Source organism: Carya illinoinensis, chromosome 3 (assembly GCF_018687715.1).
Source record: "Carya illinoinensis cultivar Pawnee chromosome 3, C.illinoinensisPawnee_v1, whole genome shotgun sequence".
In the NCBI taxonomy this organism is placed as follows: Eukaryota; Viridiplantae; Streptophyta; class Magnoliopsida; order Fagales; family Juglandaceae; genus Carya; species Carya illinoinensis.
In genome coordinates, this window is record NC_056754.1 from 44,447,291 (window position 1) to 44,462,112 (window position 14,822).

At 32.9% G+C, this 14,822-nt stretch overlaps 1 protein-coding gene across 1 annotated transcript; it reads right to left on the reverse strand.

Annotated features, from left to right (window-relative positions):
• Positions 1-502: 502 nt before the first annotated feature.
• On the reverse strand, positions 503-4,123 carry LOC122304350 (putative transcription factor bHLH041). The gene is made up of 8 exons (XM_043116576.1): positions 3,461-4,123; positions 3,230-3,355; positions 3,002-3,107; positions 2,811-2,825; positions 2,635-2,697; positions 1,814-2,503; positions 1,280-1,666; positions 503-767 (listed from the first exon to the last, which is right to left on the reverse strand). Exons 1-8 carry the CDS (start codon positions 3,583-3,585, stop codon positions 699-701), a joined length of 1,581 nt encoding a protein of 526 aa, XP_042972510.1. The 5' UTR covers positions 3,586-4,123; the 3' UTR covers positions 503-698.
• Positions 4,124-14,822: the final 10,699 nt, after the last annotated feature.

Below are 14,822 nucleotides of genomic sequence, written 5' to 3' on the forward strand. Positions count from 1 at the left end.
TATATTATAATAATATTTTATTTATTATTATTTAAAATATTTGATCTCATTTTATCTGAACTACGTAACCAGAGGGAGCTTAATTCTATTATTTGGTACACGATGATCTCTCTTTCAAGTTTTTATTCGAGTTTAAAGTTTTATAAACTTCTGGGTTTCAAGTATAAGCTAGAAAAGAGGCACATCTACGTTTTATTTTATATATATATATATTGTTGTTTATGGGAATTTCTCGGTACCATTAAATGCTCAAAATGATAAACAAAAGGTATATATGGAATGCATTTGTTTTCATAGTCATTCTCATTTTATCTAATTATTATAATTTTTTTTAAATTTTTTATAAAAAATGAATTAAATAATTTAATTTTTTTTTAATTTTAAAATAAAAATAATATTAATAATATTTTATTTAACTTTTAACTTTTATCTCATCATCTCATAAATAAGCCAATCGATTAATGATGAATTAGAATGGCTACAAAAATCATGTGCTTAATCATGACCACGCACTATAAGTTGAAAATCCATTCAATATTTTGAACTCCAAATTGAAGTGCTAACCACGAGATGAAAGGATGTAATTAGTTGATTAAAGTAAGAAAGCAACGCATGACAGCGATACGGCGCCGCCGCAGAAACTAATTTAGTCGACTTTGGTACATAGAAAAGTATAAGTGGAGGAAAGCGATTGGTTGTCATCGTGCCAAATCAGCAACAACCCTTCTTACTGCTTCCCGGAAGGCAGCCTCGTCCCAATCGTTCCCCTACCAACCACGAAAGTTTCAATATATAAGTACTACCATATAATATAATATATATATGTATGTATATATATGTCACTATACTAGATATCTAGGTAAGTTTCCTCCCATTTTCTTCCTTTTATTTTAATTATATCATAATATATCTCTTTAAAAGACATCACTTTCATGCATGCTAGAATATCCATACCTTGGGTTCACATTGTAACTACTTCACATATGTATATATATATATACTTTTCTAATTAAAGTGTGAAATTAACATCCTTGTGTTTTGAACTAGTTAATTTATATAAGCTATGTTTAGGAAAGAAAAGTAACAAAAAAGAAAAAAGAAAAAAAAAAGAACCCTAGCTATTGCTATCTTCATTAAAGCGATTGAAATAATAATATTACTATTTTTTTTTCTTGATTTTGTTACCATTAATATTCATGTATGCCGATCATGTGATATATTTTAAGTGATGGTTAAATATATAAATAATTATTTAAAATAAATATAATTGTATACATACCACAATTCTTAATCTCATGGTTATGCGAGTTGAAGAGGTTGATTCTGTCATCTGGATGTTGGTTTCCATGGACACCAAGCTTACATGCTGGACCTGCTTCAGGAATTCCAAAATGTGAATGGCCATATCCTCCATTGGACATTCACCTCTTACAGTCACACGCAACTCAACCGTGCGCTCTCGATCTGGGCTACTTGATTCCGACACGGCTGAAATCCGAACCATGAGTCTTTCATTCGAGGAACCGGTTTCCTCTTCATTAGCTTCTTTAGCAGGCAAAAGCTGTTGAGCCTCCAAAAGCTGGTTTCTCCGAGTAACCTCTGCAACTTGAGCTTTCAATGAACTTAAATACTCCCTTGTCGAAGTAAGCAGTGAAGCTTTATCTTTCTATTCAATCACAATTAATATTTATGTCAATTGGCGGAAAGGAAGTGATACATATATAAATAAGTAGATATAGAAGACGAGAGAGTTAGAGAGATCTAATACATTGCTAATTAAGAAGAAATGCTGAACTGAAAGTTACTCATGTACCTTAGTTCCGGGAGGAAGAAGTGATCTCAATGCCTGAAAGCTTTCATTGAGTTTTTCACGCCTTTTGCGCTCTGAGATCATGTGGTGCAACTGAGTGCTTGTGGGGCGGGTTGTTTGCATGCGTTCACGAACTCTGAGAAAATTCAAGCTTCTATAGAACAAAACCGATCTATTAAGCATGCTTTGCCTGCGTGCATTATTTGCTCTAATTTGGGTACTGGTTCTTGGTCCTAAAGCCGAAACATAATTCTTGAAAGCACTAGGCTTTGAGTTTACTGGATGACTACCATAGGGTAAATTTTGTTGGGTTTGATTCGATGATAGAGAAGAAGAAGATAGAACAGTGAGAATGGCTCTTGCAATAGCAGAATTTTCAGTTTCAGGTGCTGGGAATTGAATATTTGCTGCTGCTGCAAGTGCTTGGAGGGTTTGATGGTGAGGACTTGTGCTTATTGGCATTTGAGGCATTGTGGGAATCTGATGCTCTCGAAGGGCTTCTGGGAAGTGGGAAGTGCTGGGAATGTTGAACAGAAGGGATGAGTACTCGGGGCTATCGGTTAGTGATCTCAAGGATGACGAAGATGATGAAGGCAGGTTTTGATCCGGACGCCAGAAAGGCTCTGCAATTGGAGAAAAACTTCGGGAGAAATCCTCGGGGAACAAGTTTTTCATTTCCTTTTCAATGTCAAGCTACAAAACACAGTTGATTGGAATCATTTTACTCGAAAGAAAACTTGATGGTATGTATATGGCTTTGAATTTATTCCAATGATTTTATTTTTTGGAAAATATGATATGGATCGATTTAATATTCTGATTACCTGAGACACATTGGCAAAGCCTATCTCAATCTCCCCACTCTTACACCCCATAAAAACTGCAGTCTGCAATCAGTAAAGGCAAACGAATTGCATCTTCTGTTAGCATTCATGCATGCTCTAAATTATAAAGTTTAAGAAACACCGACAAAATTCCAGATTGTGTTTCAGCTACAAACCTTAATCCTCGCTTCCTGTGACAAAGCACACACAAATAATTAATTAATTAAGCTAACATAGGGTCGAAGAAGAAGATCTAAAAACTTAAATCCGTTGTCTGAACCAACAAAATGGAAGACCTCTCCCTCTCTCTAGCTAGCTAGCTATCTATCTATCTGCTAGTTAGTTTCATCAATCAACTAGCAATTACCTGATAGAATTGTCGCTGTGCTTCGGTTGATGCCAGACGTTGAAGGTTCAATTCTTGGACTTCCATATACGGACGACTGTTCCTGAAAGCAAGTCCCGGAACACATCTGACATAATAGAAAAAGAATCATTTAATTTAGAGCAATTTCCTATACATAGCAGCCATGTTCTAGCATGTATATATGTATATATATCCAACATCGATCACGAGTACTGGTATTTTACTTACTCATTTTCGACCATCGGAAACGAGCTCTTCCGGTACTCATCAAAAAGTCTCCGAGCTCGACTTCCAGAAGAAGAGCTAGGCTGGTTGTTCTCTTCGTAAAAGAATCCATCCATGAAGTATAAACAGCTGCAAAGAAAAATCAACATGCAATCAAGCCATCGGGATCACAAACAAACCTATACGTATATATATATGTATGAAAGAAGAGAGAGAAAGAAATATGGCTAATACTTGGAAGGGTGGGGCGAATATAACCAAAGGCAGATGTGAGTGTAGTGCCCAATTGACTGCATTATCAACCGGAAGAAGTTTGCACGGTCGGCTTCATCGAGTAGAAAGGTTGTGTCCATAATCATCAGCTGCTCATGCGGCAGCTAATTCTGCTGCTGCTGCTGCTGCGTGACATCCCTAATTCTGACCTCTATATACACTGCCCTTTTTCTGTGGTTTTTATGATTGCGTACCCGCCTCTGTGGTCATCGGATGATGGCACCGTTTGAAAGCTATGCATATCTTTGCTCTGGGAAATACAGAATACGCATATTTATGTCTAGGGAAAAAAGGGAAGAGAAGGATATTAATGGAGGAAGCTAGCTCAGTTAATTCAAGAAGCTTTATTCAGAGATAATTGGGTTTGGTGGCCGGAATGAACGCAGGGCATCCGACAACATGGTGGATGGATACAGATCAAAGCCAGAAGGCTTATGCTCACTTGACAATTAGTATATGGAATAATCCAAGGGTGCTAGCTAGAGATCGAAAGAGATAGATTTGAAAAGTGGGCGTAGTAGCCAGGGAAAAGGCTACCGATCGATGCTGTGGGGGTGGGGAGGGGGGAGGAAAAGTAGAAAGCAGCAGAGTGCAGGGACCCCACCAAAATAAGGGAATTGCTGATGAGAGATCTTGAGAGAGATAAGAAGAAGTTGTCTATGGTAAGTGTGAACTTGAAAAGTAGTAGAGAGAGAGAGAAGCAGCCAGGCAAGGAATAGGTAGAAAAGTAGTGGTCAAAGTCCACCCTCGCGAGGGTTTGAAATGAGTCAAGGGAGGAAGGCAGTATGTCGTTTTCTTTCCTTCCTTTCCTCATTTTTTTTTCAAATTTTCCTTCACCACAGTTTCCAACCTTCCTTGGTCCCCATACATTATTTGGGGGCAAGACTAATTTTTCTTGCTTTTCCATTTTTGAACTTCAATTACAAACCTGCTACTGACACACCAAACACACAAACACGATGAATACACCAATTATCAATATTTGAACTTCTAAATTCACGTAGACACTCCATCGGTTATGTCATCGCGCTCTTTCTAGTTGTTCAAATTTCGATGGTAAAATTTACCATTTTTTTCTCTAAATTACCAATTTAAATAATTTTTTTATGAAAACTATTCACTCTCACTTCTAGAAATGATTTCTATTTTGATTTGGGCAAGATTTTTTTGTAAGATTCTTATTTTATTACTTGCTTTATTTTTATGTAATAATTAAGATTTTGCAGTAGATTTCTCATTATATTTAACTCTAGCGCCTTGAGGGGTTGAGAACCGGATCTTGAATTTTATCAATAGAATTTACTCTTAGAACTTTCTTTTTGTTTTGCATCTTTTCTCAGTCTCAAACCTTAGTTTATGTTGATTAACTCATGTATCAGAATAACTCTAATTCTATACTACATGATCAATATATATTTGTGTATAATTCAAACACTCCTACAATCTAGTATGACTACTATTTTAAACGAACTTAACCTATGAGATAGGTTTTTTCTTTTTTCTTTAAAAGAATATGAGGTAGTTGATACATGAGGAGGTGCATGCATGCTGAAATTACAAACGGTATAGAATATAGAAAATAGTTTGACCTTTTCATGAATCAAGAGGCGGTCTAGTAATTTTTGTCCCCCAAAGTATCTAAAATATAAGCAGCAGCTAGCACACCTTAAGGCTTATTCATTAAGATATATGAAGATCAGATCATCATCAGCCCGCCCGTTGAATTGACTGTTTGAACTTTTCTTTAATCCATTAATGAATTTTTTTAGGACAAAAAGAAGTATGGAGGTGTACGTAGATAATTTGCCAACGTTGACAAGTACTAAACCCACGACTTGACCAAGAAATTTAGATAAAAAAAGAAAAAGAAAAAGAAAAATGATCTATAAAATATACAAACAAGGATATTTCGTCCTTGACCGAACTTTTTGTTGATAATTAGAATCGATCTCCTGTTTCCTGCCATCTAAACTTGACCAATATTATTACAAACATACCAGTCAAGATTTAAGTACTCGATCTTGAGCTCCTAAAACAATACAAATATTTTCTAATTATCTGGTTGAATTATTAAGAATATAATACAAATAATTAAATTTACATTTTCATATATGTTTAAGTTTATTGGATAAGTGCTAAGAGCCTAATGGATTGATGACATATGATCCGGTTTTCCAAATAGAAAATCTGAGTTTGAAACCTCCCATCCTTGTATTAAAAAAAAGAAAAATTATGGAACAAGTAATGATTTTACATGATATCTGAACAGACATCCTGAATTCACTTGGATCATACACGTGATATCCCAGGATTTTTTTATAACATTACGAGAAGGGAACAGATGATTTGAATTACAACCAAGTTTTACAACTTTTTATTTTTTTGGGCCCATAAATTTTGATGTTTTTCCTCTAAGCTATGTTAATAATAGATGTAGATGGACTAATTAGTAATAAGCTTAACCTTCTTGGCCTTTTATTTTTCATATGGACAAGGTTATAATTTAAAGCTTAATTAATTCTATGGTTAAAATGATCATTAGAAAGACATGTAGATTCTAGAACAGAAAAATACTCCAAAAACCTAAGGAGTGCTTCATGTCAAGTGGGAATTAAACAGCTATGAAATACGAAAGACTACGTAATGTTTTATTGCTTTGACGTTCTCTCCCTCGCGCAAATTAAGATCTCCTTAATTATTTTTTTATTGGATCAATTCATTTAAAATTTTCAGATTATTGCACAAGTTAGAATTTCTTAAATCTTAATCATTGTCTCAACAATTTAATCAGAAAAAAATTGAGATTAAATGAATATTAATTAATACCCATTAATTCTAGATCAACTATACTTTTCATGTATGTAATCCCCATTAATTCTAGATCAACTATACTTTTCATGTATTAATTTATCTGTCTATGCAATAATGATAGCAATAAGAAGAAAATAACTTGTTACATATAAAGTACTTGCAACACTAGGTCGTTGAAAGTTCTAGTTTTCAAATATTGAATAAGAAATGTCGTTGAAAAAGTTTACCAGATTTTATATATATCATCTTTCCGAAAGGTGGATAACAAAAACTTAATTTGATATAATTTCCTATCTTAGTTTACCCATTTTTCTTCGAAAAAAAGTCGATGTAATTAATTATCTGATCAGGACTTTTCAGGACTTCTCCAACACTACTTTTTGTGTATGGAGATTGGCAAGACAATCATGGCCACCAGTTCATATATCTATCTAATTTGCATAGATTTATTTTCACACTCTGATATTAATGTTCTAACCAATTGTACAAACCTGTTTTCTAGGACTATGTTTGTTTTTTATATTTGCGTTTGAGTAGTGAGGTGATCTCAAATATTTTGTAAATAATAGTGAAAAAAATAATAAAAAAAATAATGATAATATATTGAATAGTAGTTAATAATAGTAAAAAATAAGGAAAATAATAAATAATAATAAAATAATAAATAGTAATAGAGTATTTTCAGAATACTTTAATACCCAAACTAGCCAGAAAGGACATTAATGTCGATGGAAACTAGTCTACACTTAGAGTGGTTCGACGGTCTTCATGTTTTTGTTCATTTCAATTGCTTTATTGGTATAAAATGTACATATTGTAAAGGATATATATGTCTCACCACTAATCGTGATCATCAACCTGCAAGTTGTTATGTGGGTGACACTATGTGTTTGTGACAACTTTGATGCTTTAGTCAATAACAAGTGATGGATAATAATTCAAGAATATATAGTTAGATTGTTTAAGAGTTATTACCTGTTACTCTCCCATATATAGGCGTAGAGATCCAAGGGATAAATGTCATAAATAGATTAAGTTCGCTCAATACTTGGTTATGAGGAGGCTTATCCCTAGGGAATCGGAGTTATCTGATCACCATGTCGTGAATATTCATAGGCTGAGGATTCATCCCCCTAATAATTAGGGTGGCTAGGCCTATCTTAAATCACACGACTTCCTTGGATAATTATCCTTTTGTGTTAATGGGCTTGGGTTTTGGTTTGGGCCAGACCAATATTGACCCCTTCAGTTATCTTGCTAATTCCTCTTGCATGTAAGCGAGGAGAATTTACTAATATAAGGCATGTACATATCTTTGTTTTTTTTCCTGAAAGCATTTCAAATTATGAGTTATCACAATAGCTCATTTATTCTCTTGCTTTGTTGTTCCTTCTTACCAAGAACTAAGAAGTGGAATTTCAAACTTCGGGGGACATGCATACATTACCCAGTAACCGTCACCACGTTCCCTTTCCATCTCATCACCTAGTTGATTAGGTAATAATGAGATTTTCCATTTCCTATTTCTCCCTTCATTTCCCGACTTCTTTTCACTTTCATTTTCTTCCCAGTTTCTTTTCACTATCTTTACTTTATTGAATTCTACTTGTTGAACCTAAAATTTCAAGTTTTGTGTAATTATATATCTACACATGGATTTTGATGATAACAAATAAATTCAAAGAATAAAGGAGTCTCAAACTCAAGTTGTCTACACAATGGAGTCAAATACATAAAGGAAACAAGCATGAGCAAGAAGGGAACAAGTTCACATTAAAATCATAGAGTAATGTTGTAAATCTCTTAAAAATTTAAAATTAGGATTAAGACTCAAAATTAATATTTTATCATAAAACATTAAAATACATTTTCCACATGTGCATGAATATTTTGAAAATTAAATTTGAAAATTTTGAAAGATGATTGATTGTCATCTTTCACATATGCATACCTTGATTAAAGGGTTGAATTTTGAAAATATTTAAGATGATTGATTGTCATCTTTCACATGTGCATGTTTTATTTGAATATTTTCAAAAGTGATTGATATTTTTTTTGACTTATGCAGAAGGTATATGATTTTGTTTGAAAAATTTAAAAAGTAAAGTGTGCTCATTTTGTCATATGCAAAAAGTAAAAGATTAGGTTTGAATTTTTTGAAAAGTAAAATGTGCTCATTTTGTCATATGCCAAAAGTAAAAGATTAGGTTTGAACTATTTGAAAAATGAATGATGTTGTCTTTGACAATTGAAAAAATTTGAATTTTTTTGAAAAAATGAATGATATTGTCTTTGACATGTGAATCTTTTTAAATTTGAATATGAAGTCTTATATGCCTATAAATAGATTATTTGAGAGCTTCACATTCACAACACAAAGAGCATACAACATTCATTCAAAATTTTTACTATCTCTTCTCTAAGCATTGGACCTTAATTCTTGTTCATTTTGAGAGATATAGTTTATGCTGTATTGTTCTTATTTCACTCATTGATGAGTGTTTTCTGATAACCTACCGACTATCAGCTCTTGTATAAGTAAAATGATGTGTATAATCCTTGTGCGTGTAGAAAGTGTTCTACATAGGGAATAGTTGAATCATCACGTGTAAGGTGATTGTAATTGTAGAGGATGTTTTACACGGATCTTTTGTTGCGGTGTTGTTCAAAGGTGTAATAAGTTTCTATTTCCACCTGAAGGAAGTTAAATAGTGAATTTGGGAATCCTCAAGGGGTAGCTTGAGGTGAGGACGTAGGCAGTGGGGCGAACCTCATTAACATACTGAGTTTGCTTCTCTCTTACCTTTACTCTTTATATTTATTGCTATTCGTATTTTGTTTATATTTTATATTGTATATTTGATTTATAATTGTTATTTTTTTAATAGAACTTAATTCATCTCCCTCTTGTGTTAGTCATTTGGGCAACAATTGGTATCAGAGCTAAGAGCTCTATTATAAGATTAACTATCTTTTGAGTTAAGATCTTATGGCTAACATTGCAGTTTCATTTGATGAAGGTCAATTTAGTAGTCGGCCTCCACTCTTTTATGGAGACAATTACTCATTCTGGAAACTTAGAATGAGAATATTCCTTCAGGCTTAAGGTCGAGAAATTTGGAAATACATTGTCAATGGACCTTATATTCCAACAAAAGTGGTTGATGGAGTAAAGATCAAAAAGGAAGAAGAAGAAGAGTTTGATCGTGAAGACGATAGACTTATACTTTGAATTTAACTGCTATGAATTTATTATTTAATGCTCTCAATGGAAATGAGTTTAATAGAATAATGACTTGCGCTACTACAAAAGAAATTTGGGATAATTTGGAAGTTATTTATGAAAGAATTTCGCAAGTTAAGGAATCAAAAATTTATATTTTTACTCATGAATATGAAATGTTTAAGATGAATGATGATGAATCTATTTCTAGTATGCACACTCGTTTTTCTAACATCATAAACAGCTTGACAGTTCTTGACAAAGTTTATTCCAAGGTGGAGATAGTAAGAAAAATTCTCAACTCTCTACCAAAAAGCTGGGAATCAAAAGTGACAGCGATTCTTGAAGTTAAAGACCTCAAGAAACTCGAAGTGAATGAACTTATCGGATCAATTATCACCCATGAGTACACATTGAAAAGAGGAGAAGAAGAAAGAAAGTCAAAAAAGAGTTTGACACTTAAAGCTGTTCCTCGTGCAAGTGAAAGTGATGAAGATGAGGAAAATGACGACAAAGATGAAGAAGTTGCAATGATAACAAGAAGAATTCAGAGGTTCTTAAAGAAAAATAAAACTCCTCCGAGGAAATCATTCAAAAAGTTTTCCAAGAAAGATTTAGGTAAAAATGACACTTTAATTTGTTATAAATGTAATAAGCCTGGTCATATCAAGTCAGATTGTTCTCTGCTAAATAAAGATCGAAATAAGGGCAAGAAAGCAATGAAAGCTACATGAGATGATGATTCAAGTAGTTCAGATAGTGAAGCAAGCAATGGAGAATCAGCAAATTTTTGTCTTATGGCTAAAGATGACATTAATGTAACAAATCTTGATAATATTAAAAATCCTTCATATGAAGAATTGCAAAATGTTTTAGAAGAGATATATGAGAAACTTGAAAAATTGGGTATCAAGTATACTGCTTTGGAAAAAAAAAATTTCTTTAACAAACGAAATTGATATTTAAAAAAATGAAAGTATCGTTTTGAAAGATGAAAATCTTGAGTTGAAGAAGAAGAAAACTGATTTAGAAAATATTGTTGAAAATTTTATGAATGGAAAAAGAAATTTTGAAAAACGTCTTGGTAGTCAAAAATGTGTTTTTGACAAGGCAGACTTAGGATATATGCCAAAACAAAAATACAAATCATATAAAAACTTCTTTGATAATTCTTCTACATCAAAGTCTAATATTCAAAATTATTTTCATAGAAATAATTTTGTCAAAAAAAGATATTATTATAATTACTCAAGTTCTTCATATATGCTATATGCTATTTGTAATTTTTGTAATAGAAATGGTCATAATTATCATGCTTGTCCTATTAAAAGAAAGCATACAATGACTATTAGGGCCATATGGGTACTTAAAGATCTTATTTCTTCTAATACTAATAAATAAAAGATCCAAAGAACTTGGATACCAAGAAAAATCATTTTAATTGTTTTTATAGGTATGCATGAAATCCTCCACAAACAAAAACAAATGATTTTTAGATAGTGGATGTTCAAGACACATGATGGGAGACAAGACTAAATTCTTTGATTTTAGATCTAAAGAAAAAGGACACGTGACATTTGGAGACAACTCGAAAGGGAAGATCATGGGAATATGTAAAATTGGTAATGAATCTTCTCTCATAATTGAAGATGTTCTACTTGTTGAAGGTCTAAAACATAATCTTTTGAGTATAAGTCAATTATGTGATAAATGATTTACAGTTACTTTCAAAATGGATAAGTGCATTATTTTGAATAATTATAATTGTAATATTTGTTTTATTACTTTTAGAAGTAACAATATTTATACAATCGATTTTGAAGAAATTACCTCACAATATGCTATTTGTTTTTCAGCTCAAAATGAAACTTGTTGGCTATGGCATAGAAGACTAGGTCATGCTAATGTGGAACTTATTTCCAAACTTTCAAAAAATGATCTTGTGAGAGGTTTACCAAAAACAAATTTTCTTAAAGACAAAATTTGTGATGCATGCCAATTTGGTAAACAAACAAAAACTTCTTTTAAAACAAGAAATATATTTTCACTACTAGACCATTGCAACTGATACACATGGATCTTTTTGGATCAAATAGAGTTACAAGTCTAGGAGGAAAATATTATGCATTTGTTATTGTTGATGATTTCTTTAGATATACTTGGGTCATCTTTCTTGCTCATAAAGATGAGGCACATAATGCTTTTACCAAGTTATGTAAGAAAATTTAAAATGAAAATGGTTATACTATTTCAAGTATCTGAAGTGATAGGGGAAGAGAGTTTGGTAATAAAAACATTGAAACATTTTGTGATGAAAATGGTTTTGTGCATAATTTTTCTTCTCCTCGAACTCCTCAACAAAATGTGGTAGTAGAGAGGAAAAATAGATCTCTTCAAGAGATGGCAAGAACAATGCTCAATGAGAACAACTTGCCTAGTTATTTTTGGGCCGAAGCGGTAAGCACTGCATGTTATGTTATAAATAGAGTTATGCTAAGGTATAAGTTAGATAAAACCCCCTATGAGCTTTGGAATGAGAAAAAGCTCAACATTGGTTACTTTCAGCCTCTAAGAAAAAGCCCAATATTGAGAAAAAGCCCAATATTGAAACATTGTAGCTGCTGAGAAAAAGCCACAATAGAGGAGGAGTAGCGAGTCCCAAGACTCACCAAGTCGTAGATAGCATCGGAATTTGACTTATTAGCCAAATTATTATTTTTTTGTTGCAACATGGCACCAATGGCAGTTGCAGAAATGACAGGAGATTGAGGTGCATAATACCTCATGGATGAATGTAGAAGAATGTTAGAAGAATGAGCCATTGAGAAAAGAATTGAGAGGTTAAAGTGAGAATGTTGAAGGAATGCAGATGAGTTATAGAGATAAAAAGAAAATTTGATGCGGATTGGATGAACTTTAAGACTGATTTTATAGATAGAGCATAAAGAACAAGACAAATTATTATCCAAGTCAAGGAGAAATGTGATTTTTTTTACCGATCGGTGAAAATGACATTGTTTTTAGAAATTCAGAGCCTTCAATATCGTTTGTCAATAACATCAGACGATTTTTTCAAATCGCCAGCCACACTTGTCGGGTCCTATTTTTTCAACTATCTACAGTTTCTACTAACGCACCGTTTTCTTCAGTCCATTTACTTGTTACGAATCCTTTTTAATGATGCCAAAAGGGAGAGAAGTGTTAGACTAAAATATTAACATTGTTTGAATTGCTAAACTTGTTATATATGCTTGGAATTATATTTATACTTTTGCTTGAAAAACTAACGCACATTTTCAGGAGGAGTTTAAGTATTAATACATGTTTCAGGTTCTATCAAGTATTTGTCATTATCAAAAAGGTGGAGATTGTTGAACCTAAGGTTTCAAGTTTTGTGTAATTATATATCGACACATGGATTTTGATGATACCAAATAAATTCAAAGAATAAAGGAGTCTCAATCTCAAGTTGTCTACACAATAGAGTCAAGTACATAAAGGAAACAAACATGAGTAAGAAGGGAACAAGTTCACATTAAAGTTATAGAGTAATGTTGTAAATCTCTTAAAATTCGAAATTAGGATTAAGGCTCAAAATTAATATTTTATCATAAAGTATTAAAATACATTTTCCACATGTGCATGAATATTTTGAAAATTAAATTTGAAAATTTTGAAAAATGAATGATTGTCATCTTTCACATGTGCATACCTTGATTAAAGGGTTGAACTTTGAAAATATTAAAGATGATTGATTGCATCTTTCACATGTGTATGTTTTATTTGAATATTTTCAAAAGTGATTGATGCTTTTTTTAACTTATGCAAAAAGTAGATGATTTTGTTTGAAAAATTTGAAAAGTAAAGTGTGCCCCTTTTGTCATATGCAAAAAGAAAAAGATTAGGTTTGAATTTTTTGAAAAGTAAAGTGTGCTCATTTTGTTATATGCTAAAAGTAAAAGATTAGGTTTGAAGTATTTGAAAAATGAATGATGTTGTCTTTGAAAATTGAAAAAGAAGAACCTTTTATTTGAATTTTTTGAAAAAGTGATTGATATTGTTTTTGACATGTGAATCTTTTTAAATTTGAATATGAAGTCTTATATGCCTCTAAATAGATTATTTAAGAGCTTCACATTCACAACACCAAGAGCATACAATATTCATTCAAAGTTTTCATTCTCTCTTCTCTAAGCATTGAGTCTTAATTCTTGTTCATTTTGAGAGATATAGTTTGTGCTGTATTGTTCTTATTTCACTCATTGAGGAGTGTTTTCTGAAAACCTACCCACTATCAGCTCTTGTATCAGTAAAATGATCTGTATGACCCTTGTGCATGTAGAAAGTGTTCTACGTAGGGAATAGTTGAATCACCACGTGTAAGGTGATTGCAATTGTAGAGGGTGTTCTACATGAATCCTTTGTAGCGGTGCTGTTTAAAGGTGTAATAGGTTTCTATCTCCACCTAAAGGAGGTTGAATAGTGAATTTGGGAATCCTCAAGGGGTAACTTGAGGCGAGGTCATAGGCAGTGGAGTCGAACCTCGTTAACATACTGAGTTTGCTTCTCTCTTACCCTTACTCTTTATATTTATTGCTATTTCGTATTTTGTTTATATTTTATATTGTATATTTGATTTATAATTGTTATTTTTTTAATACAACTCAATTCACTCCTCATCTTGTGTTAGTCATCTGGGCAACACCACTATTGTGGCCCCTTACTCTCTCTGCAACCTCTCATTTCACTCTCATTTTTGCTCTCTCTGCAATTCTCATTCCACTCCCCTTTTTGCTCTCTTTGCAACTATCCAATGGCTCAACTAAGCATATCACAAACCCCTACTTTTCTGGAGTCTTCTTCTGTGAAAGTGTCCCAACCTTCGAGGATTATGGGTGGCGCTCCTCCCTTATGGTTAGGGATTTGAAGAACTTGTGCAGCTAGTAGGGGATCCTAGATTCGGTACTCCCGAAACTCCCTAATCGTGGCTGTGTCGACCAAGAAGGGTTGGTAGAAAAGTTTCCCTTCCTGTTTGCGCCCTAACTCAAGGTTTGAGATTCCTCTTTTGTTGCCCTATACGCAATGGTCTTGATGTTCTCCGGATATCCCTTGCACAACTTCACTCCCATGCGTGGAGGGTTATCCTTTGCTTGTGTATAGTGTTTTGAATGGTTTTGAAGCACTTTAAAGAAGAATACCCCGATCCAATTGCATGAGAGTTCTTGGCATTTTACTCCCTGAGACCTTCTCCGGGCAATATTCTGAGCTTTTGCATCAAGAATTAATGGC